The 26,740-nt window shown below is 47.0% G+C and overlaps 1 protein-coding gene across 1 annotated transcript in view; it reads right to left on the reverse strand.

Annotated features, from left to right (window-relative positions):
• Positions 1-26,740, reverse strand: part of LOC138282351 (uncharacterized) — a 453,679-nt gene that overhangs the window by 95,144 nt on the left and 331,795 nt on the right. The window contains exon 10 of the mRNA XM_069219772.1: positions 12,959-13,063. Within this exon, the coding sequence (XP_069075873.1) occupies positions 12,959-13,063 (105 nt within the window). The remainder of the gene's footprint in view (positions 1-12,958; positions 13,064-26,740) is intronic.

The raw sequence follows: 26,740 nt of genomic DNA on the forward strand, positions 1-26,740 counted from the left end.
TATCTTTACCAGAGTGGGTTTCCCTAAGGAGGTGGTGTCTGACAGAGGTACCAACTTCATGTCAGCATACCTAAAACACATGTGGAATGAGTGTGGAGTGACTTACAAATTCACTACACCATACCATCCACAAACTAATGGCTTAGTTGAGAGATTCAACAAGACATTAAAAGGCATGATCATGGGGCTCCCAGAAAAACTCAAAAGGAGATGGGATGTCCTCTTGCCATGTCTGCTTTTTGCTTACAGAGAGGTGCCACAGAAGGGAGTAGGATTCTCACCCTTTGAACTTCTGTTTGGTCACCCTGTAAGGGGACCACTTGCTCTTGTTAAAGAAGGCTGGGAGAGACCTCTTCATGAGCCTAAACAAGACATAGTGGACTATGTACTTGGCCTTCGCTCTAGAATGGCAGAGTACATGGAAAAGGCAACCAAAAACCTTGAGGCCAGCCAACAGCTCCAGAAGTTTTGGTATGACCAAAAGGCTGCACTGGTTGAGTTCCAACCAGGGCAGAAAGTCTGGGTTCTGGAGCCTGTGGCTCCCAGGGCACTCCAGGACAAATGGAGTGGCCCTTACCCAGTGCTAGAAAGGAAGAGTCAGGTCACCTACCTGGTGGACCTGGGCACAAGCAGGAGCCCCAAGAGGGTGATCCATGTGAACCGCCTTAAGCTCTTCCACGACAGGGCTGATGTAAATCTGTTGATGGTAACAGATGAGGATCAGGAGGCAGAGAGTGAACCTCTCCCTGATCTTCTATCATCAGACCCAAAAGATGGCTCAGTAGATGGAGTGATCTACTCAGACACCCTCTCTGGCCAACAGCAAGCTGATTGTAGGAGAGTCCTACAACAGTTTCCTGAACTCTTCTCCTTAACCCCTGGTCAGACACACCTGTGTACCCATGATGTGGACACAGGAGACAGCATGCCTGTCAAAAACAAAATCTTTAGACAGTCGGACCATGTTAAGGAAAGCATCAAGGTGGAAGTCCACAAGATGCTGGAATTGGGAGTAATTGAGCGCTCTGACAGCCCCTGGGCTAGCCCAGTGGTCTTAGTCCCCAAACCTCACACCAAAGATGGAAAGAAAGAGATGAGGTTTTGTGTGGACTACAGAGGGCTCAATTCTGTCACCAAGACAGATGCTCATCCAATTCCTAGAGCTGATGAGCTCATAGATAAATTAGGTGCTGCCAAATTCCTAAGTACCTTTGACTTGACAGCAGGGTACTGGCAAATAAAAATGGCACCTGGAGCAAAAGAGAAAACAGCATTCTCCACACCTGATGGGCATTATCAGTTTACTGTTATGCCCTTTGGTTTAAAGAATGCTCCTGCCACCTTCCAAAGGTTGGTGAATCAAGTCCTTGCTGGCTTGGAGTCCTTTAGCACAGCTTATCTTGATGATATTGCTGTCTTTAGCTCCACCTGGCAGGATCACCTGGTCCACCTGAAGAAGGTCTTGAAGGCTCTGCAATCTGCAGGCCTCTCTATCAAGGCATCCAAATGCCAGATAGGGCAGGGAACTGTGGTTTACTTGGGCCACCTTGTAGGTGGAGGCCAAGTTCAGCCACTCCAACCCAAGATCCAGACTATTCTGGACTGGGTAGCTCCAAAAACCCAGACTCAAGTCAGGGCATTCCTTGGCTTGACTGGGTATTACAGGAGGTTTGTGAAGGGATATGGATCCATTGTGACAGCCCTCACTGAACTCACCTCCAAGAAAATGCCCAAGAAAGTGAACTGGACTGTGGAATGCCAACAGGCCTTTGACACCCTGAAACAAGCAATGTGCTCAGCACCAGTTCTAAAAGCTCCAGATTATTCTAAGCAGTTCATTGTGCAGACAGATGCCTCTGAACATGGGATAGGGGCAGTTTTGTCCCAAACAAATGATGATGGCCTTGACCAGCCTGTTGCTTTCATTAGCAGGAGGTTACTCCCCAGGGAGCAGCGTTGGAGTGCCATTGAGAGGGAGGCCTTTGCTGTGGTTTGGTCCCTGAAGAAGCTGAGACCATACCTCTTTGGGACTCACTTCCTAGTTCAAACTGACCACAGACCTCTCAAATGGCTGATGCAAATGAAAGGTGAAAATCCTAAACTGTTGAGGTGGTCCATCTCCCTACAGGGAATGGACTTTATAGTGGAACACAGACCTGGGACTGCCCATGCCAATGCAGATGGCCTTTCCAGGTTCTTCCACTTAGAAAATGAAGACTCTCTTGGGAAAGGTTAGTCTCATCCTCTTTCGTTTGGGGGGGGGTTGTGTAAGGAAATGCCTCCTTGGCATGGTTGCCCCCTGACTTTTTGCCTTTGCTGATGCTATGTTTACAATTGAAAGTGTGCTGAGGCCTGCTAACCAGGCCCCAGCACCAGTGTTCTTTCCCTAACCTGTACTTTTGTATCCACAATTGGCAGACCCTGGCATCCAGATAAGTCCCTTGTAACTGGTACTTCTAGTACCAAGGGCCCTGATGCCAAGGAAGGTCTCTAAGGGCTGCAGCATGTCTTATGCCACCCTGGAGACCTCTCACTCAGCACAGACACACTGCTTGCCAGCTTGTGTGTGCTAGTGAGAACAAAACGAGTAAGTCGACATGGCACTCCCCTCAGGGTGCCATGCCAGCCTCTCACTGCCTATGCAAGTATAGGTCAGTCACCCCTCTAGCAGGCCTTACAGCCCTAAGGCAGGGTGCACTATACCATAGGTGAGGGTACCAGTGCATGAGCATGGTACCCCTACAGTGTCTAAACAAAACCTTAGACATTGTAAGTGCAGGGTAGCCATAAGAGTATATGGTCTGGGAGTTTGTCAAACACGAACTCCACAGCACCATAATGGCTACACTGAAAACTGGGAAGTTTGGTATCAAACTTCTCAGCACAATAAATGCACACTGATGCCAGTGTACATTTTATTGCAAAATACACCCCAGAGGGCACCTTAGAGGTGCCCCCTGAAACTTAACCGACTGTCTGTGTAGGCTGACTAGTTCCAGCAGCCTGCCACACTAGAGACATGTTGCTGGCCCCATGGGGAGAGTGCCTTTGTCACTCTGAGGCCAGTAACAAAGCCTGCACTGGGTGGAGATGCTAACACCTCCCCCAGGCAGGAGCTGTGACACCTGGCGGTGAGCCTCAAAGGCTCATCCCTTTGTCACAGCCCAGCAGGGCACTCCAGCTTAGTGGAGTTGCCCGCCCCCTCCGGCCACGGCCCCCACTTTTGGCGGCAAGGCTGGAGGGAACAAAGAAAGCAACAAGGAGGAGTCACTGGCCAGTCAGGACAGCCCCTAAGGTGTCCTGAGCTGAGGTGACTCTAACTTTTAGAAATCCTCCATCTTGCAGATGGAGGATTCCCCCAATAGGGTTAGGATTGTGACCCCCTCCCCTTGGGAGGAGGCACAAAGAGGGTGTACCCACCCTCAGGGCTAGTAGCCATTGGCTACTAACCCCCCAGACCTAAACACGCCCTTAAATTTAGTATTTAAGGGCTACCCTGAACCCTAGAAAATTAGATTCTTGCGACAACAAGAAGGACTGCCCAGCTGAAAACCCCTGCAGAGGAAGACCAGAAGACAACAACTGCCTTGGCTCCAGAAACTCACCGGCCTGTCTCCTGCCTTCCAAAGAACTCTGCTCCAGCGACGCCTTCCAAAGGGACCAGCGACCTCTGAATCCTCTGAGGACTGCCCTGCTTCGACGACGACCAGAAACTCCCGAGGACAGCGGACCTGCTCCAAAAAGACTGCAACTTTGTTTCAAGGAGCAGCTTTAAAGACCCCTGCAACTCCCCGCAAGAAGCGTGAGACTTGCAACACTGCACCCGGCGACCCCGACTCGGCTAGTGGAGAACCAACACCTCAGGGAGGACCCCCGGACCACTCTCCGACTGTGAGTACCAAAACCTGTCCCCCCTGAGCCCCCACAGCGCCGCCTGCAGAGGGAATCCCGAGGCTTCCCCTGACCGCGACTCTCTGAAACCTAAGTCCCGACGCCTGGAAAAGACCCTGCACCCGCAGCCCCCAGGACCTGAAGGACCGGACTTTCACTGGAGAAGTGACCCCCAGGAGTCCCTCTCCCTTGCCCAAGTGGAGGTTTCCCCGAGGAAGCCCCCCCTTGCCTGCCTGCAGCGCTGAAGAGATCCGTTGATCTCTCATAGACTAACATTGCAAACCCGACGCTTGTTTCTACACTGCACCCGGCCGCCCCCGCGCTGCTGAGGGTGAAATTTCTGTGTGGGCTTGTGTCCCCCCCGGTGCCCTACAAAACCCCCCTGGTCTGCCCTCCGAAGACGCGGGTACTTACCTGCAAGCAGACCGGAACCGGGGCACCCCCTTCTGTCCATTCTAGCCTATGCGTTTTGGGCACCACTTTGAACTCTGCACCTGACCGGCCCTGAGCTGCTGGTGTGGTGACTTTGGGGTTGCTCTGAACCCCCAACGGTGGGCTACCTTGGACCAAGAACTGAACCCTGTAAGTGTCTTACTTACCTGGTAAAACTAACAAAAACTTACCTCCCCCAGGAACTGTGAAAATTGCACTAAGTGTCCACTTTTGAAATAGCTATTTTTGAATAACTTGAAAAGTATACATGCAATTGAAATGATTCAAAGTTCCTAATGTACTTACCTGCAATACCTTTCAAACAAGATATTACATGTTAAATTTGAACCTGTGGTTCTTAAAATAAACTAAGAAAAGATATTTTTCTATAACAAAACCTATTGGCTGGATTTGTCTCTGAGTGTGTGTACCTCATTTATTGTCTATGTGTATGTACAACAAATGCTTAACACTACTCCTTGGATAAGCCTACTGCTCGACCACACTACCACAAAATAGAGCATTAGTATTATCTATTTTTACCACTATTTTACCTCTAAGGGGAACCCTTGGACTCTGTGCATGCTATTCCTTACTTTGGAATAGCACATACAGAGCCAACTTCCTACACCCGGCGACTGCGAGACCGTGCGTAGCCAGAGTTGCCCCCACAGTGACGCCTGCAGAGGGAATCCCAAGGCTCCCCCTGACCACGACTGCCTGCTTCTAAGAACCCGACGCCTGGTAGGGACACCGCACCCGCAGCCCCCAGGATCTGAAGGATCCGAACTCCAGTGCAGGAGTGACCCCCAGGAGGCCCTCTCCCATGCCCAGGTGGTGGCTACCCCCCCCCCCCCCCCCCCCCAAATCGCTGAAGAGACCCCTTGGTCTCCCATTGAAACCTATTGAAAACCTGACGCATGTTTGCACACTGCACCCGGCTGCCCCGTGCTGCTGATGGTGTACTTTCTGTGTGGACTTGTGTCCCCCCCGGTGCCCTACAAAACACCTCTGGTCTGCCCTCCGAAGACACGGGTACTTACCTGCTGGCAGACTGGAACCGGGGCACCCCCTTCTCCATTGAAGCCTATGCGTTTTGGGTACCACTTTGACCTCTGCACCTGACCGGCCCTGAGCTGCTGGTGTGGTAACTTTGGGGTTGCTCTGAACCCCCAACGGTGGGCTACCTTGGACCCAAACTTGAACCCCGTAGGTGGTTTACTAACCTGCAAAAACTAACAAATTCTTACTCCCCCTAGGAACTGTTGAAAATTGCACTGTGTCTAGTTTTAAAATAGCTATATGTGATTTATGTGAAAACTGTATATGCTATTTTGCTAATTCAAAGTTCCTAAAGTACCTACCAGCAATACCTTTCATTTGAAGTATTACATGTAAATCTTGAACCTCTGGTTCTTAAAATAAACTAAGAAAATATATTTTTCTATACAAAAACCTATTGGCCTGTAATTGTCTCTGGGTGTGTGTTCCTCATTTATTGCCTGTGTGTGTAGAACAAATGCTTAACAATACTCCTTTGATAAGCCTACTGCTCGACCACACTACCACAAAATAGAGCATTGGTATTATCTCTTTTTGCCACTATCTTACCTCTAAGGGGAACCCTTGGACTCTGTGCATACTATTCCTTACTTTGAAATAGTGCATACAGAGCCAACTTCCTACAAATAGGAAAGGACAAATGTATTAACATCTTTTGCAAGCCGTGTTTGCTGGAGGAGACCCACTGATTCAATCGTCATTCGATCTCTTGCTGCTTTTGTTGCCGAGACATCCCTTGTGAAACCTGCAGTCATCCAATACTATTTACTCGTGGCAACTGGTGGTCCCAGAACCTGAAATTTGCACTTTAGTCCGCAGGCCCACAGGCCCACAGGATACTCTTACCAAAAATCTATTTCAAGTCGTGGGTACTGAGACACATGCAGTTTGCCTTCAAATCACATCTAAAGGCACAAGTTGGGAGTAAACTGCACAAACAATAATGAAAACGTCACTTACCCAGTGTACATCTGTTCGTGGCATCAGTCGCTGAGATTCACATGGTATGCATGAGCTCGCCATCTGGTGTTGGGTCGGAGTGTTACAAGTTGTTTTTCTTCGAAGAAGTGTTTTCGAGTCACGGGACCGAGTGACTCCTCCTTCTGTGCTCATTGTGCATGGGCGTCGACTCCATCTTCGATTGTTTTCCCCGCAGAGGGTGAGGTAGGAGTTGTACTATAGTAATAGTGCCCGCGCAATGAAAAATGTAAGTATGTACCTATTAAAGGATTAAATAATATATATACAAATGTACAAAATTGAAGGTAACTTCTGAACTGCTACAGGCTTCCGGGGAGGTGGGTGGGTCCATGTGAATCTCAGCGACTGATGCCACGAACAGATGTACACTGGGTAAGTGACATTTTCAGTTCGATGGCATCTGTCGCTGTAGATACACATGGTATGCATAGACTAGTAAGCAGTTAGTTCCCCATAAGCGGTGGTTTAGCCTGTAGGAGTAGAAGTTGTCTGAAATAGAGTTCTTAATACAGCTTGACCTACTGTAGCTTGTTGTGCGGATAGCACATCTATACAGTAGTGTTTGGTGAATGTGTGAGGCGTAGACCAAGTGGCTGCCTTACATATTTCCTGCATTGGGATGTTTCCTAAAAAGGCCATTGAAGCACCTTTTTTCCTTGTTGAATGTGCCCTGGGAGTAATGGGCAGTTGTCTTTTTGCTTTAAGGTAGCAGATTTGGATGCATTTAACTATCCATCTGGCTATACCTTGTTTTGATATTGGGTTACCTGCATGAGGTTTTTGGAATGCAATAAATAGCTGTTTAGTTTTTCTGATGTTTTTTGTTCTGTCAATGTAGTACATTAATGCTCTTTTGACATCTAATGTATGTAGTGCTCTTTCAGCCACAGAATCTGGCTGTGGGAAAAAAACTGGTAGTTCTACCGTTTGATTTAGATGGAATGGTGAAATAACTTTGGGTAAAAATGTTGGATTAGGTCGTAGGACGACCTTATTTTTATGTATTTGTATAAAAGGCTCTTGTGTTGTGAACGCTTGAATTTCACTTACTCTTCTTAGAGATGTAATGGCGATGAGAAAGGCAACTTTCCAGGTTAGGAATTGTATTCCGCAAGAGTGCATGGGTTCGAAAGGTGGGCCCATGAGTCTTGTTAGAACCACGTTTAGGTTCCATGAAGGAACAGGTGGTGTTCTTGGTGGTATAATTCTTTTAAGCCCTTCTATGAATGCTTTGATAACTGGTATCCTATACAAGGAAGTTGAATATGTAGTTTGCAGGTATGCAGATATTGCTGCAAGGTGTATTTTAATAGAAGAGAAGGCTAGCTTTGCTTTTTGTAAATGGAGCAAGTAATTTACTATATGTTTTGGAGTTGCGTCTAGTGGTTGTATCTGATTATGATGGCAGTACCAAACAAATCTTTTCCACTTACTTGCGTAGCAGTGTCTAGTGGATGGCCTTCTGGCCTGCTTTATGACTTCCATACACTCTTGGCTAAGTTGTAAGTGTCCGAATTCTAGGATTTCAGGAGCCAGATTGCTAGATTCAGCGATGCTGGGTCCGGGTGTCTGATCTGTTGGTTGTGTTAACAGATCTGGTTTGTTGGGCAGTTTGATGTGTGGTACTACAGACAGATCTAGCAGTGTTGTGTACCAGGGTTGTCTTGCCCACGTTGGTGCTATTAAAATGAGTTTGAGTTTGTTTTGACTCAATTTGTTTACTAGGTAAGGAAGGAGAGGGAGAGGAGGAAAAGCGTAAGCAAATATACCTGACCAGTTCATCCATAGGGCATTGCCTAGGGATTGCTTGTGTGGGTATCTGGACGCGAAGTTTTGGCATTTTGCGTTCTCTTTTGTTGCAAATAAGTCTATTTGTGGTGTTCCCCAGAGTGTGAAGTAGGTGTTCAGAATCTGTGGGTGGATTTCCCATTCGTGGACTTGTTGGTGATCTCGAGAGAGATTGTCTGCCAGCTGATTCTGGATCCCCGGAATAAACTGTGCTATTAGACCAATTTGATGGTGGATTGCCCACTTCCATATTTTTTGAGCTAACAAGCTTAACTGCGTTGAATGTGTTCCTCCTTGTTTGTTTAGATAATACATCGTTGTCATGTTGTCTGTTTTGACAAGGATGTATTTGTGGGTTATGATTGGTTGGAAAGCTTTTAGTGCTTGAAAAACTGCTAATAATTCTAGATGATTTATATGCAGTTTTGTTTGATGTATGTTCCATTGTCCTCTTATGTTGTGTTGATTGAGATGTGCTCCCCACCCTGTCATGGAAGCATCTGTTGTTATTACGTACTGTGGCACTGGGTCTTGGAAAGGCCGCCCTATGTTTAAATTTATACTGTTCCACCATAGAAGCGAGAGGTAAGTTTGGCGGTCTAGCAACACCAGATCTAGAAGGTGACCCTGTGCTTGAGACCACTGTGAGGCAAGGCACTGTTGTAAGGGCCTCATGTGCAGTCTTGCGTTTGGGACAATGGCTATGCATGAGGACATCATGCCTAGGAGCTGTAGTATTGTTCTTGCTTGTATTGTTTGGTTTGGAGACATGTGTTGAATGACCCTGTTGAAATTGTGGATCCTTTGTGGAGTTGGCGTTGCTACTCCTTTTGTCGTGTCTATTATGGCTCCTAGATATTGCTGTACTTTGCTTGGCAGAATGTTTGATTTTGCAAAGTTGACGGTGAACCCTAGTTTGTAGAGGGTTTGTATGACTTGATTTGTGTGGTTTGAGCATTGTGTGAGCGAACTGGTTTTGATTAGCCAGTCGTCTAGATACGGGAACACATGTATTTGCTGCCTTCTGATGTGTGCAGCGACTACTGCTAGGCATTTTGTGAATACTCTTGGAGCGGTTGTTAAACCAAAAGGCAATACTTTGAATAGGTAATGTATTCGTTTGAATACAAACCTTAGATATTTCCTGTGTGATTGATGTATTGGTATATGGAAATATGCGTCCTTGAGGTCTAGGGTTGTCATGTAGTCGTGTTTTTTGAGCAATGGTAACACTTTTTGTAGTGTGACCATGTGAAAGTGGTCTGATTTGATGAATGTGTTTACTACCCTGAGGTCTAGAATTGGTCTCAGTGTTTCGTCCTTTTTTGGTATGAAGAAGTACAGTGAATAAACTCCTGTGTTTATTTGTGTGCTTGGTACTAATTCTATTGCATTTTTTTGCAGTAGTGCTTGAACTTCTATCTCTAGAAGCTGTGAATGGTATTTTGATAAATTTTGTGATTTTGGTGGTATGTCTGGAGGGAATTGCATGAATTCTATGCAATAACCATGTTGGATAATTGCTAGGACCCATGTGTCTGTAGTTATTTTGTCCCATGCTTCGTAATATTGACGTATTCTCCCCCCCACTGGTGTTATGTGGGAGGGGTGAGTGACGTGTGAGTCACTGCTTGTTGGTAGTGGTTTTGGGGCTTTGAAATCTTCCTCTATTCCTAGGGAATTGCCCCCCTCTATACTGGCCCCGAAAACCTCCCCTGTACTGTCCCTGGTAGGTGGGCGGTGCGGACTGTGAGGTGCTAGCTTGTGTGGCCTGACCCCGAAACCCTCCTCTAAAAGGTGTTTTGCGGAAGGTGTTATAAGATCCTCTGCTCTGCGGGGAGTAGAGTGCGCCCATGGCCTTGGCAGTGTCAGTGTCCTTCTTGAGCTTTTCTATGGCTGTGTCGACCTCCGGACCGAACAGAAGTTTTTCGTTTACTGGCATGTTAAGCACTGCCTGCTGAATTTCTGGCTTGAATCCAGACGTTCTGAGCCATGCGTGCCTACGGATGGTAACCGACGTATTAATGGTCCTTGCGGCCGTGTCTGCTGCATCCATGGAGGAGCGTATTTGATTGTTGGAAATGTTTTGACCTTCCTCAACAACCTGTTTTGCTCTTTTTTGCAGATCTTTTGGGAGATGTTCAATGAGATGCTGCATCTCATCCCAGTGGGCTCTGTCGTATCGCGCTAGCAGCGCTTGTGAATTTGCGATGCGCCACTGGTTTGCTGCTTGGACAGCAACCCTCTTCCCGGCTGCATCAAATTTCCTGCTTTCTTTATCAGGGGGAGGTGCATCCCCAGAAGTGTGTGAATTTGCCCGTTTTCTGGCAGCCCCTACCACCACAGAATCTGGTGGCAGCTGAGAGGTGATGAATACAGGGTCCGTAGGAGGCGCCTTATACTTTTTGTCCACCCTAGGCGTCACTGCCCTACTTTTAACTGGCTCCTTGAAAATGTCCTTTGCATGGCGTAGCATGCCTGGGAGCATCGGCAGGCTTTGGTAGGAGCTGTGGGTTGAAGAGAGGGTGTTAAATAAAAAATCATCCTCTACTTGTTCCGAGTGTAGTTCCACATTATGGAATAGTGCTGCTCTAGCCACCACTTGTGAGTAGGCTGTGCTGTCTTCCGGTGGTGATGGCCTAGTTGGGTATGTGTCTGGGCTGTTATCAGACACTGGTGCGTCGTACAAGTCCCACGCATCCTGATCTTGGTCATCGTGGCTCATGGCGGTGTGAGCTGGCGAATGTGACGGGGTGTAAGTTGGCGAAGCCGGAGTTACAGGTGGAGGCGAGGGAGGAGGTGTTACCTTTTGTGCTGTTTGTTGCTGAGGAGTAAACTGAAGCGTTCTCTTTCGTTTGACAGGTGGAAGGGTACTGATCTTCCCAGTCCCCTGCTGAATAAAGATACGCTTTTGCGTGTGATCCACGTCAGTGGATTGCAGTTCTTGTTCAAATCTATGTTTCTTCATTTGTGAAGACATAGAATGCTCTTCAGTATAGGAGCCTGAAACAGGGTCTGATGTCGCTTTTTTCAGCTCCGAAAACCCTGTTGATTGTTTTTTCGGCTCCGAGGTAACCTTCCTCTTTTTCTGTGCCGAAAATTCTTGGCCTCTATGGTCTTCGGCGCCACTGTCTCGGCGTCGATCCGTGTCGACACCGAACTCTCGTCGATGCTTCTGTTTAGCACTCTCTCGGTCCCGAGGAGGCTGCGTGCCGGTGTCTCGACCGAAGTTGGACGATCTCGACACTGAATGGGCCTTTTTCGGTGCCGATTGTTGGTCACCGAGAATTTGGGTGGAGCCATGGCCGGTTGGCAGTGGCGTCCCCTGGGCCTTCTTTCCTTTTTTAAGTTCTGATCTCGACGTCTTACTCACAGTTTTTGTAGAGTCTAGCTCGTCGGAGTCTGAATCCTGGATGGAAAAGGATTCCTCCTGTTCCTCTTCTGTCTCGAACTGTCGACGCTCCTTTGGCGTGGACGCCATCTGCAGTCTTCTCGCTCGACGGTCGCGCAGAGTTTTTCGGGACCGGAACGCCCGACAGGCCTCACAGGATTCTTCGCTGTGCTCGGGTGACAGGCACAGGTTACAGACCGAGTGTAGGTCCGTATAAGGATATTTGTTGTGGCATTCGGGGCAGAATCGAAACGGGGTCCGTTCCATCGGCGTTGTTCTCCACGCGGTCGGGCCGACTAGGCCCCGACGGGGTGCCGAAATCTACCCCGAAGGGCACCGAAGCGCTTCGATGTTCAACGCGTCGTCGTATGTGTCTATCTCGAACCGGATCGCAACGATACCGTCGAAAATCTTCTGGTTTCAGCTATCTTTCCGTTCCGAAACTCGGAGCGACAGGAACACGTCCGAACCCGATGGCGGAAAGAAAACAATCGAAGATGGAGTCGACGCCCATGCGCAATGAGCACAGAAGGAGGAGTCACTCGGTCCCGTGACTCGAAAACACTTCTTCGAAGAAAAACAACTTGTAACACTCCGACCCAACACCAGATGGCGAGCTCATGCATACCATGTGTATCTACAGCGACAGATGCCATCGAACATATAATTACCTCAGGGTATGACATGCAATTTGTGAACCAATCCAAGTTTTAAACCTCCAAATTTTCTCCTGTTCTGAGGTGAGCAACTCAAAATGTCACTATTGCTGCTCAGGTGTTACTTAGGGAATATCCTGCAGGGAAGTGTCAACGTAAGGCAGCAATTTGTCCAAGATATCCAGGCCTGAAACAGGCACCCTAATCATGATTTGCAGACTATGAATGGCCTGGTAGTCAATATCAGTTTCCAACTTAGTTAAGCTTGACCCAAGACTTCAGTTAACTACACCTTGAACACTGAACAGAATACCAGTAACCCGGTTTCAACCAGGAGCCACTTCTACATTTTATTCTAGGGTGGGCCTCTTAATACTCGTGCTGACTCGGAAAATCTGTACCAGTTACACTCGCTACTAAGGAATACCAGGCAACTTCGATAGGCTTGCAACAGCTTTGCGTTCCTGGGACCCCAGGGGTCACCTACAATACCTTTTACTATGTAATGTCGGGTAACATCTGACTGATTCAGAACCTGACGAAGCGGCCTCAAACAGTGAATTTTATTCTGTTTCACTAGATAGGATGGGGATATACTCATCTTGGGCGAAATTTAACAGAAAAATGATTGGAAAGAGGGAAGGGAGAGGCTTCATTTTAATTTTTCAATAATGAAATACCAATTACTCTTTTTTTAATATACATCCTGGCATACCAAACATACCATACCAAAACTTCATATCAAAATTATACTCACAGAGCTTGCTTTTTCTAAGCAGTAGGTCTTTAAAGACTCTGAAAGGTTCTGCGTAAGGGTCATTATAGACAAAGCTTCTGAATCAGAGTCAATTTCAAAGGTTTCCTGTAAAAGAAAAAGAAAAATGTTCAGTACATACTGAATTTCCAAATACAAAGACATACGTGCTCTTTACCTCTCTGGAGATGCAAAATTCTAAGTGAACAAAAGAAGAAACCTCTAACGATGTAGAGTGAAAGAAGGGAGAACCCAAGTTACTTTCCTGTAATTAGTTTTCAAAGACCTGGATCTTTCACAGATGCTCATGCTTGAATCTGAACAGCAAGCAGTACCTTACAGATTATCAACCTACAACAACGTGTAAAATACTGTTATTATGAAATGGATATTACAGCTGTTTACCAAAAAACAGATTTAAGAAGAGGCTCAGCAACAAAAAAAAAACGAACAACGTAAAACCCACCTGACAATCACCCCTCTGGTAGCATCTGCATTCAGGCAGTAATGGTTCATAAAGATGTTGCAACTCTTCCATGTTGCAGCTCTACCAACAGCCCACAGCGTAATTCAGGCATAAAGGGCTGCAACTGAAGCCACACACTGTAGATTAAGCTGACAGGGCTAGTCCATGTTTTGAGCAGGGATAATCTCTTTGTAGGTGGCCAAAGAGTTGGTCTAACTGACAGAATGATACAGAAAAGTCAATGTCTAAGGAATGTCTCAGGATAGTAAGGAATGCAGTTTTCTTTTTTGCACATGAAACTTGGTCCCTTCTAGAATAAACTTTAGTTTGGTACAAGGGGCATACTATCCCCTAAAGTAAATATAAAAGGAGGTCTGATTGTGAAAGTGTGGATATCACTAACTAATCTAGTAGAAGTTAAACCCAATGGAAGTGTTGTGTAGCCATTTTAGCCATAGCTCTATGCACATTATTTTAACACACTAGGCCAAGCCACTGTGCACCTTAACCTAGATATATTTTATTCAGCTTCATTTTATTATTGTTACAATAGCCACTTTTACGGTCTTGTTTTATTTTCTGTTTAACTGTTTTTGCCTACATCAGCACACTGTTCTTAAAAAAGACATTATTGATCACTCTGCTTCTTCCAAGGCTACAGCACGGTACATTGCCGGTGAACGTGGTAGAAGTTTAGTCTCCAACATTCGTAGAAAAAACACATCCTTACTTAGGGACATTTTACCAGAACATCAGTTGTGTTGTTATAAAAACACTTCCTTGACCCTTAAACGTTAGAGGCAGATTCCAGCCAGAGAACCACGACTGTATGCTAATTGCTGAATGCTTCGCTACAGATGCTAACGTAGACCACAGGCCTTTGCTCAGGTATGGGGGATGATGTCTTCCCAGGGGAACCTGAATAGCCGAATTAGAGCTTAACATGCTGTGCTCTATGATAGCTTAGGTAGGAGTTAGTCTATTGGCAATAGTGACAATATGATAACATTTTTATGTTTCACTCTTCTTGTCACAATTTTAATACTGTCATGTTGTGTCGTCCTGGTTATTGCAGCTCACACATTGCTATCTAAGATGCAGTAGTTTTATTAAATTCATTATTAAAACATATACTACCTCTATTGTTATTTATATATGAGGCTAAATGAAACAGAGAAAAGGATAAGAACTGAGTGACCACGGCTTCCCTGAGAAACCAATTATGTCATGTGCTCTGCTGCCTAGTCATCCCTATCCTTGAATAGAGATGAGGCACGGCTATTTAGCTGGAGCAAAACCCCGGATTGGAGCGACAGGCATTACCCGCAGTGGATTCGACTTAGTCTCCCACACCGCGGGCCATTCTGCAGCGCAAAATCCAGTAGTCTCATTAGAATAATGAGGCTATGCGACATGGCGCTGCCAACGTTTGGTCAGGCTCTAATTTTCGGGTCCTCCGGAGTGTATCTCTGTCTCATTATCTACAATGATGCCTCAATACTGTATACGGAGACGTCCGTGGTACTGAGGATTTCCACCCCAGCTACGTAGACTATCCTATCTGAGTCTGGAGGTTGTTCTAGCTTGAACTTAAAGAGGAAAACCCTATTTGGTGTGCCTTCTCTGAACATTTCTTCGATCTAGTATGGCGAATCCACAGCAGATAGTAATAGCAGTCAATGAGAGACAACCTCTGACTGCACATTTCTTAGCAAACGGCGCAAGGGCCCAGGGGAGTCTGGTCACATTTGTGGTAAATGCCCATCCAGCTTATAGAACAGAACTCTTCTATTCTTGGGTCACATTTCTAGCAGTTGATTATTATACACACGCAAATACACCTGGACAATACAGGGTGTAAGGAAATGCCTCCTTGGCATGGTTACCCCCTGACTTTTTGCCTTTGCTGATGCTATGTTTTGAATTGAAAGTGTGCTGAGGCCGGCTAACCAGGCCCCAGCACCAGTGTTCTTTCCCTAACCTGTACTTTTGATTCCACAATTGGCACACCCTGGCATCCAGGTAAGTCCCTTGTAACTGGTACCCCTGGTACCAAGGGCCCTGATGCCAGGGAAGGTCTCTAAGGGCTGCAGCATGTCTTATGTCACTCAGCACAGACACACTGCTTACCAGCTTGTGTGTGCTGGTGAGAACAAAACGAGTAAGTCGACATGGCACTCCCCTCAGGGTGCCATGCCAACCTCACACTGCCTATGCAGTATAGATAAGTCACCCCTCTAGTAGGCCTTACAGCCCTAAGGCAGGGTGCACTATACCATAGGTGAGGGCACCAGTGCATGAGTACTGTGCCCCTACAGTGTCTAAGCCAAACCTTAGACATTGTAAGTGCAGGGTAGCCATAAGAGTATATGGTCTGGGAGTCTGTCAAACACGGACTACACAGCACCATAATGGCTACACTGAAAACTGGGAAGTTTGGTATCAAACTTCTCAGGACAATAAATGCACACTGATGCCAGTGTACATTTTATTGTGAAATACACCCCAGAGGGCACCTGTAAGGAAATGCCTCCTTGGCATGGTTGCCCCCTGACTTTTTGCCTTTGCTGATGCTATGTTTACAATTGAAAGTGTGCTGAGGCCTGCTAACCAGGCCCCAGCACCAGTGTTCTTTCCCTAACCTGTACTTTTGTATCCACAATTGGCAGACCCTGGCATCCAGATAAGTCCCTTGTAACTGGTACTTCTAGTACCAAGGGCCCTGATGCCAAGGAAGGTTTCTAAGGGCTGCAGCATGTCTTATGCCACCCTGGAGACCTCTCACTCAGCACAGACACACTGCTTACCAGCTTGTGTGTGCTGGTGAGAACAAAACGAGTAAGTCGACATGGCACTCCCCTCAGGGTGCCATGCCAGCCTCTCACTGCCTATGCAGTATAGGTAAGACACCCCTCTAGCAGGCCTTACAGCCCTAAGGCAGGGTGCACTATACCATAGGTGAGGGTACCAGTGCATGAGCATGGTACCCCTACAGTGTCTAAACAAAACCTTAGACATTGTAAGTGCAGGGTAGCCATAAGAGTATATGGTCTGGGAGTTTGTCAAACACGAACTCTACAGCACCATAATGGCTACACTGAAAACTGGGAAGTTTGGTATCAAACTTCTCAGCACAATAAATGCACACTGATGCCAGTGTACATTTTATTGCAAAATACACCCCAGAGGGCACCTTAGAGGTGCCCCCTGAAACTTAACCGACTATCTGTGTAGGCTGACTAGTTCCAGCAGCCTGCCACACTAGAGACATGTTGCTGGCCCCATGGGGAGAGTGCCTTTGTCACTCTGAGGCCAATAACAAAGCCTGCCCTGGGTGGAGATGCTAACACCTCCCCCAGGCAGGAGCTGTAACACCTGGCAGTGAGCCTCAAAGGCTCACCCCTTTGTCACAGCCCCGCAGGACACTCCAGCTAGTGGAGTTGCCCGCCCCCTCCGGCCCCGGCCCCCACTTTTGGCGGCAAGGCCGGAGAAAATAATGAGAATAACAAGGAGGAGTCACTGGCCAGTCAGGACAGCCCCTAAGGTGTCCTGAGCTGAGGTGACTAACTTTTAGAAATCCTCCATCTTGCAGATGGAGGATTCCCCCAATAGGGTTAGGATTGTGACCCCCTCCCCTTGGGAGGAGGCACAAAGAGGGTGTACCCACCCTCAGGGCTAGTAGCCATTGGCTACTAACCCCCCAGACCTAAACACGTCCTTAAATTTAGTATTTAAGGGCTACCCTGAACCCTAGAAAATTAGATTCCTGCAACAACAAGAAGAAGGACTGCCCAGCTGAAAACCCCTGCAGAGGAAGACCAGAAGACAACAACTGCCTTGGCTCCAGAAACTCACCGGCCTGTCTCCTGCCTTCCAAAGAACTCTGCTCCAGCGACGCCTTCCAAAGGGACCAGCGACCTCTGAATCCTCTGAGGACTGCCCTGCTTCGACGACAAGAAACTCCCGAGGACAGCGGACCTGCTCTAAAAAAGACTGCAACTTTGTTTCAAGAAGCAGCTTTAAAGAACCCTGCAACTCCCCGCAAGAAGCGTGAGACTTGCAACACTGCACCCGGCGACCCAGACTCGGCTGGTGGAGAACCAACACCTCAGGGAGGACCCCCGGACTACTCTACGACTGTGAGTACCAAAACCTGTCCCCCCTGAGCCCCCACAGCGCCGCCTGCAGAGGGAATCCCGAGGTTTCCCCTGACCGCGACTCTCTGAAACCTAAGTCCCGACGCCTGGAAAAGACCCTGCACCCGCAGTCCCCAGGACCGGACTTTCACCGCAGACGTGACCCCCAGGAGTCCCTCTCCCTTGCCCAAGTGGAGGTTTCCCCGAGGAAGCCCCCCCTTGCCTGCCTGCAGCGCTGAAGAGATCCCGTGATCTCTCATTGACTTACATTGCGAACCCGACGCTTGTTCTAACACTGCACCCGGCCGCCCCCGCGCCGCTGAGGGTGAAATTTCTGTGTGGACTCGTGTCCCCCCCGGTGCCCTACAAAACCCCCCTGGTCTGCCCTCCGAAGACGCGGGTACTTACCTGCAAGCAGACCGGAACCGGGGCACCCCCTTCTCTCCATTCTAGCCTATGCGTTTTGGGCACCACTTTGAACTCTGCACCTGACCGGCCCTAAGCTGCTGGTGTGGTAACTTTGGGGTTGCTCTGAACCCCCAACGGTGGGCTACCTTGGACCAAGAACTGAACCCTGTAAGTGTCGTACTTACCTGGTAAAACTAACAAAAACTTACCTCCCCCAGGAACTGTGAAAATTGCACTAAGTGTCCACTTTTAAAATAGCTATTTGTGAATAACTTGAAAAGTATACATGCAATTGAAATGATTCAAAGTTCCTAATGTACTTACCTGCAATACCTTTCAAATAAGATATTACATGTTAAATTTGAACCTGTGGTTCTTAAAATAAACTAAGAAAAGATATTTTTCTATACAAAACCTATTGGCTGGATTTGTCTCGGAGTTTGTGTACCTCATTTATTGTCTGTGTGTATGTACAACAAATGCTTAACACTACTCCTTGGATAAGCCTACTGCTCGACCACACTACCACAAAATAGAGCATTAGTATTATCTCTTTTTACCACTATTTTACCTCTAAGGGGAACCCTTGGACTCTGTGCATGCTATTCCTTACTTTGAAATAGCACATACAGAGCCAACTTCCTACAACCAGGTTTTACGGGGCCGCGATTAGGACACAAAAGGATATTGAAAATGTCACTTACCCAGTGTACATCTGTTCGTGGCATTAGTCGCTGCAGATTCACATGCTGTGCATAGTCCGCCGTCTGGTGTTGGGTCGGAGTGTTACAAGTTGTTTTTCTTCGAAGAAGTCTTTTCGAGTCACGAGACCGAGGGACTCCTCCCACTTCGGTTCCATTGCGCATGGGTGTCGACTCCATCTTAGATTGTTTTCCCCGCAGAGGGTGAGGTAGGAGTTGTGTATGCTAATAATAGTGCCCATGCAATGGAATAAATACGTATGTACAAAATGAAGGTTTAATGTAATATATTTACAAATGTACAAATGTTCAAGATCTATTTCTAAACGGCTACAGGCTCCCGGGGAGGAGGGTGGGCGCATGTGAATCTGCAGCGACTAATGCCACGAACAGATGTACACTGGGTAAGTGACATTTTCAGTTTGGTGGCATGTGTAGCTGCAGATACACATGCTGTGCATAGACTAGTAAGCAGTTATCTCCCCAAAAGCGGTGGTTCAGCCTGTAGGAGTGGAAGTAGTTTGAAATAAAGTTCTTAGTACGGCTTGACCTACTGTGGCCTGTTGTGCAGATAACACATCTACACAGTAGTGTTTAGTAAATGTATGAGGCGTAGACCATGTTGCTGCCTTACATATTTCGGTCATTGGAATATTTCCTAGAAAGGCCATAGTAGCACCTTTCTTTCTGGTTGAGTGTGCCTTTGGTGTAATAGGCAGTTCTCTCTTTGCTTTAAGATAGCAGGTTTGGATGCACTTTACTATCCATCTGGCGATACCTTGTTTTGAAATTGGATTTCCTGTCTGAGGTTTTTGGAAGGCAATAAATAGTTGTTTTGTCTTCCTAATTTCTTTTGTCCTGTCAATGTAGTACATTAGCGCTCTCTTGATGTCTAATGTATGTAGTGCTCTTTCATCTATTTAATCTGGCTGTGGGAAGAACCTTTGGTAAGAATTTTGGATTTGTTCTTAGAACGACCTTATTTTTGTGTATTTGAATAAATGGTTCTTGTATGGTAAACGCCTGTATTTCACTTACTCTTCTTAGAGATGTGATGGCAATGAGAAATGCAACTTTCCACGTTAAGTATTGCATTTCACAAGAATGCATGGGTTCGAAAGGTGGACCCATGAGCCTTGTCAAGACAATGTTGAGGTTCCATGAAGGAACAGGTGGTGTCCTTGGTGGTATAATTCTCTTTAGGCCCTCCATAAACACTTTAATGACAGATATTCTAAATAGGGAAGTTGAATGAGTAATCTGCAGGTAAGCAGATATTGCTGCGAGATGTATTTTTATGGAAGAGAAAGCTAGATTTGATTTTTGTAAATGTAGTAAATATCCTACTACATCTTTTGGAGATGCATGCAATGGTTGGACTTGATTATTATGGCAGTAACAAACAAATCTTTTCCATTTACTTGCGTAGCAGTGTCTAGTGGATGGTCTTCTAGCTTGTTTTATGACCTCCATACACTCTTGTGTGAGGTTCAAGTGTCCAAATTCTAGGATTTCAGGAGCCAAATTGCTAGATTCAGCGATGCTGGGTTTGGATGCCTGATCTGTTGTTTGTGTTGTGTTAACAGATCTGGCCTGTTAGGTAGTTTGACATGAGGTACTACTGACAGGTCTAGTAGTGTGGTATACCAAGGTTGTCTTGCCCATGTTGGTGCTATTAGTATGAGTTTGAGTTTGTTTTGACTCAATCTGTTTACTAGATATGGAAGGAGAGGGAGAGGGGGAAAAGCGTACGCAAATATCCCTGACCAATTCATCCATAGAGCATTGCCTTGAGATTGCCGGTGTGGGTACCTGGATGCAAAGTTTTGGCATTTTGCGTTTTCTTTTGTTGCAAATAGATCTATTTGAGGTGTTCCCCAAATTTGGAAGTAAGTGTTCAGGATTTGGGGGTGAATTTCCCATTCGTGGACATGTTGGTGATCCCGAGAGAGATTGTCTGCTAGCTGGTTCTGGATCCCTGGAATAAACTATCCTATTAGGCGAATGTGGTTGTGAATTGCCCAATGCCATATTTTTTGTGTTAGGAGACACAACTGTGTCGATTGTGTTCCCCCCTGTTTGTTTAAATAATACATTGTCGTCATGTCTGTTTTGACAAGAATGTATTTGTGGGTTATCATTGGTTGGAATGCTTTCAACGCTAGAAATACTGCTAACAATTCTAGGTGATTTATATGAAACTTTCTTTGATGTACGTCCCATTGTCCTTGGATGCTGTGTTGATTGAGGTGTGCTCCCCACCCTGTCATGGAAGCATCTGTTATCACGTATTGTGGCACTGGGTCTTGGAAAGGCCCCCCTTTGTTTAAATTTGTACTGTTCCACCATAGAAGCGAGATGTATGTTTGGCGGTCTATCAACACCAGATCTAGAAGGTGACCCTGTGCATGTGACCATTGTGATGCTAGGCACTGTTGTAAGGGCCGCATGTGCAATCTTGCGTTTGGGACAATGGCTATGCATGAGGACATCATGCCTAGGAGTTTTAATACCATCTTTGCGTGTATCTTTTGTGTTGGATACATAGCTTGTATCACCTTGTGAAAATTTTGAACCCTTTGTGGACTTGGAGCTGCTATCCCTTTTGTTGTGTTGATTGTCGCTCCTAAGTATTGCTGTGTTTGACACGGCAAAAGGTGTGACTTTGCATAGTTGATGGAGAAACCCAGTTTGTAAAGGGTTTGTATAACATAATCTGTGTGGTGTGAACACTTTGTTAGCAAGTTGGTTTTGATTAACCAATCGTCTAGGTACGGGAACACGTGTATTTGCTGCCTCCTGATATGTGCAGCTACTACTGCTAGACATTTTGTAAAGACTCTTGGTGCTGTTGTTATTCCGAATGGCAACACTTTGAATTGGTAATGTATTCCTTTGAATACGAACCTTAGGTATTTCCTGTGCGAGGGATGTATCAGTATATGGAAATACGCGTCTTTTAGATCTAACGTTGTCATGTAGTCTTGCTGTTTCAGTAGTGGTATTACGTCTTGTAACGTGACCATGTGAAAGTGGTCTGATTTGATGTAGGTGTTTAGTGTTCTGAGATCTAATATTGGTCTCAGACTTTTGTCCTTTTTTGGTATTAGAAAGTACAGTGAGTAAACTCCTGTGTTCTTTTGTGTTTTTGGTACCAATTCTATTGCGTCTTTTTGCAGTAATGCTTGAACTTCTAGTCCTAGAAGGTCTAAATGCTGTTTTGACATATTGTGTGTTTTCGGTGGGACGTTTGGAGGGAGTTGGAGAAATTCTATGCAATAACCATGTTGGATAATTGCTAAGACCCAAGTGTCTGTTATTTCCTCCCATGATTTGTGGAACTGGCTTAGTCTTCCCCCCACTGGTGTTGTGTGAAGGGGTTGTGTGACTTGTGAGTCACTGTTTATTTTGAGGGGTTTTGGGACCCTGAAACTTTCCCCGGTTTCTTGGGAATTGGCCCCCTCTGTATTGGCCTCGAAAGCCACCCCTTTGATATTGTCCCTGGTAGGTAGGTGGTCTTGTTTGTGAGGTGCTGGCTTCTGTGGCTTGACCTCGAAACCCTCCTCTGAAAGTTGTTTTGCGAAATGTGCCAAATGTGCCTCTGCCCTGCGGGGAATAGAGTGCACCCATGGCTTTGGCTGTGTCAGTGTCCTTCTTTAATTTTTCAATTGCAGTGTCCACTTCTGGGCCAAACAATTGCTGTTCATTGAACGGCATATTGAGCACTGCCTGTTGTATCTCAGGTTTGAAGCCAGATGTGCGCAGCCATGCGTGCCTCCTTATTGTCACAGCAGTATTTATTGTTCTTGCAGCTGTATCTGCTGCATCCATAGAAGAACGTATTTGGTTGTTGGAGATATTTTGCCCCTCTTCAACCACTTGTTTCGCTCGTTTCTGGAATTCTTTGGGGAGGTGCTCGATGAGATGTTGCATCTCGTCCCAATGGGCCCTGTCGTATCGCGCTAGGAGTGCTTGCGAGTTGGCGATGCGCCACTGATTTGCAGCTTGTGCCGCAACCCTTTTCCCAGCTGCATCAAACTTGCGGCTCTCCTTGTCCGGAGGTGGTGCGTCGCCTGATGTTTGCGAGTTGGCTCTTTTACGAGCTGCTCCTACGACTACTGAATCTGGTGTCAGTTGTGATGTAATAAAAGCAGGGTCTGTGGGTGGTGCCTTGTATTTTTTCTCCACCCTTGGAGTTATTGCTCTGCTTTTAACAGGCTCCTTGAAAATCTGTTTAGCGTGCCTTAGCATTCCCGGGAGCATGGGAAGGCTTTGATAATGGCTGTGGGTGGAGGACAGGGTGTTAAAGAGGAAGTCATCCTCAATAGGCTCCGAATGTAGATACACATTATGAAATTCGTCTGCCCTAGCTACCACCTGTGCATATGCTGTACTGTCCTCAGGTGGTGAGGGTTTAGTTGGGTACGACTCTGGACTATTGTCCGATACTGGAGCATCATAGAGGTCCCATGCTGCCTGATCATCCTGGCTCATGGTGGTATGAGCTGGTGATTGTGGTGGAGTCTGTGCCGGTGATACATGAGTTGACTGTGGTGGAGAGGGTGGTGGAGTTGCCCTCTTTACCACCTTTGCTTATGGTGGCTTGTCTTGTTGCTGGAAGTCAAGCTTCCTTTTCCTTCTGATTGGGGGAAGAGTGCTGATTTTCCATGTACCCCTTTGGATAAAGATCCGCTGTTGCGTGTGATCTACCTCTGTAGTTTGTAATTCCTCCTCAAATCTGTGTCTTTTTAGTTGGGAGGACAGTGATTGTTCCTCTGAGCAGGAACTGGTTTTTGGTTCGGTTGCCGGGTGTTTTGGCACCGAAACCGTGTCTTTAGTTGTTTTCGGCTCCGACGAGATCTTTCTCTTTTTCGGTGTCTTGGCCTCTCGGTGCCGACCATCTTCGGTGCCGTTATCTCTGTGCCGAGCAGCTTCGGTGCCGCTGTCTGTGTCGAGTAGCTTCGGTGCCGCTATCTTGGTGTCGAGCCTTTTCTGCACCACTCTCTCGGTCCCGAGAGTGTTGCGTGCCTGTGTCTCGACCTGAGTCGGACGATTTCGGCACCAGCTCGCCCTTTTTCGGTGCCGATGGACAGTCACCTACTTTATGGGTTATGCCATGGCCTGTTGGCAGTGGCATCCCCTGGGCTTTGTCTGTTTTCTCGTGTGATCTTTCTTTCGACGTCTTCCTCACGGTTGGTTGCTCGTCGAATTCTTCGGAATCCGATTCACGGATGGAGAAAGTTTCTTCTTCTTCCTCCTCCTCGAACCCTTGTTGTCCTGTCGGCGTGAAAGCCATCTGCAACCTCCTGGCTCTTCGGTCCCTGAGCATTTTTCTCGACCGAAACGCGCGACAGGCCTCACACGACTCTTCCTTGTGCTCGGGGGACAGGCACAAGTTACAGACCAAATGTTGGTCTGTATAAGATATTTACTGTGGCATTTAGGACAGAATCGGAACGGGGTCCGTTCCATCAGTCTCGATGTTGCATGCGGTCGGGCCGACCAGGCCCCGACGGGGGATCGAAAATACCCCGAAGGGTTACCGGAGCTCTTTAAGGCTCGGTGTCGATTTGCCCTAACTATCCCGATACCAAACGAAACAATACCGACAAATTTTCCGTTGATTCTAACTAACTTTCCGACCCGAAACACGGAGTGAAAAGGAACACGTCCGAACCCGATGGCGGAAAAAAAACAATCTAAGATGGAGTCGATGCCCATGTGCAATGGAACCGAAGTGGGAGGAGTCCCTCGGTCTCGTGACTCGAAAAGACTTCTTCGAAGAAAAACAACTTGTAACACTCCGACCCAACACCAGACGGCGGACTATGCACAGCATGTGTATCTGCAGCTACACATGCCACCGAACATTAATTTATCCCTTGACACATGTAATACAATATACCCATTGAATATCAACACACCTGTTAACACCACACACTGAACCTACAAAAGAAGACATAATATAGCATAGCACAAATACAAGGGGCCCCACACACTAAGGTATCGCAACACAAATAAGGTAAATACCCCTCCCGGGATGTGCTCAACCGTCCACAGACCATTTATCACGGACATCTGTGAACTCCCGCTAGGAAGGACGATTATAAGGGTAGTACGCACCACACTACTAAACTGTCGATACCCGATTACTACCCACCCCATAACAGTATTATGATGTAATAATATTTGACAGGACACCAATAAGGGGGCAGACCACACAATGTTTTCACACACCACAGAACTATGCTGCATTCACTGCTTGCCGTACGATACATAGACCGATACCCAGATCAACAGATCATAACATAACAAGGTAACAATAGTCATAAGGGCGTATAATGTTAAAGTTAATAAGAATTAATAGGTTATAAAAATGTTGAAGTAGATAAAAATGTGATGTTGGAGTGAGGGAGAGGGACCCGGGGTATACTGCGTACCCATAACACTCTGCACCTCTATCCACATAGGTACTAAAGTTACATAACTCAGTTTGCCCCTTTGCTGCTTCCACCCCCTTCCCGCCCCAACCTTCCATTAATTGAATACCCTCTCCCTTCTGTAAACTCTGTCCTCGCCCGACAATACCACCACAGGACCCTCCCAACCCAATCACACCATCCCTGTACACCCTCACCCTCCCCTATCCCCAGAAACACCATAAATCATTTAATATTCACCAAGCCCCACCCCGTACAAACTTTTTATGCCCTTCCCTCCCTCCCAACCTGCCATCACCCCCTCACAAATAGTTAATAATCAACAATACCACCTAGCAAAAGGATAATTCATTACCCTCCCTCCCTACCCCTAAAAATACATATTCCAGTCACAAACGAGTAAACATGACAACCATCATTACCGACCGGCAATAAGTATTAGACTTGCCCCCTGACCCTTGTTACACAATCAAGACCCCTACGCATCTCATTGCCATTAACATGCAGATAGCCGACTAGTAACTGCCTTCCCCCCCCTTCTGGCCCCCCCCCCCAATAGGGACCATCCCGACGATGCGGTAGCCCAGAGAGGAGCCGGACCCGCCGCCTACAGAACTTTCTCCTACCCACTCCGCTTCTCCCTTCCCCTCTCCAACCTCTACCTTTTCTCTCTTGTTCTCTTCCCTAGAGTGCATTTCCGACCCCCGCCAGCTGCACCCCCTCCTCCCATAACCCATCGTATCATAACAAACACAACTTGAACAAAAGAGATAGTTGTGACTATTGTTCAAAACGCGCATTCTTCCTACAACTAAACCGCCTCTTGACAGAAATCGGGACAGCCCGATATATAAATCGGGGGAGACTGGAACCTTGCCCAAGACGCAATACTGGACAGGACAGGCCCCATTGATATAGGCAACAGCCACGACAGAGCACTCCTGACAGACATAACGACGGACGTCGGCCTAGTGGACTGTTGGAGAATACAACACCCGAAAGATAAGGAATACACTTTATCGTCCGTCCATGGCACCCAATCACGCTTGGACTACTTTCTGGTGTCACACACTGTAATTCCCGGAGTGCTGGATTCCAGCATCCGAGACAGTGGCCTTTCAGACCACTCCCCAGTACTAACTTTGATTCAGGTAGGCCTGTCCCCCCCCCCCCTCCACCCCCCCCCGGGCCGAAAACCGTGGCGCCTCGCTGTACGCAGATACCGCTCCCCCCAAGGGAACGAACAATTAAGAGCACACGTATCTACATATATGACAGAGAACATACGTACTGTAACCTCCAAATGGATCTTATGGGCAGCGGCAAAGGCGACAGAGGCAATATGATGAGACGCAGCATTGGCCAACAAAGATCGAATAGCCCGTCAATCCATCCTAGAGACCACAATTCAGAATCTCACTAAACAGTATACCCCCAACCGTCCCCTAGGCTACGCCGCTCCTTAGAACAAGCCAGAATAGCACACAATGAACTCTTCACATCCCAGGCAGAATTTGCACTACAGAAACTGCGAGACCGTCATTACGAACAAGGAGAGAAAGCAGGACGCCTTCCAGCGGCCCAGCTCCGACAATGAGAGGCAGCTTCCGCCATTTCGGCCAGAACATCCTCAT

Source organism: Pleurodeles waltl, chromosome 2_2, assembly GCF_031143425.1.
Source record: "Pleurodeles waltl isolate 20211129_DDA chromosome 2_2, aPleWal1.hap1.20221129, whole genome shotgun sequence".
NCBI classification, from domain to species: domain Eukaryota; kingdom Metazoa; phylum Chordata; class Amphibia; order Caudata; family Salamandridae; genus Pleurodeles; species Pleurodeles waltl.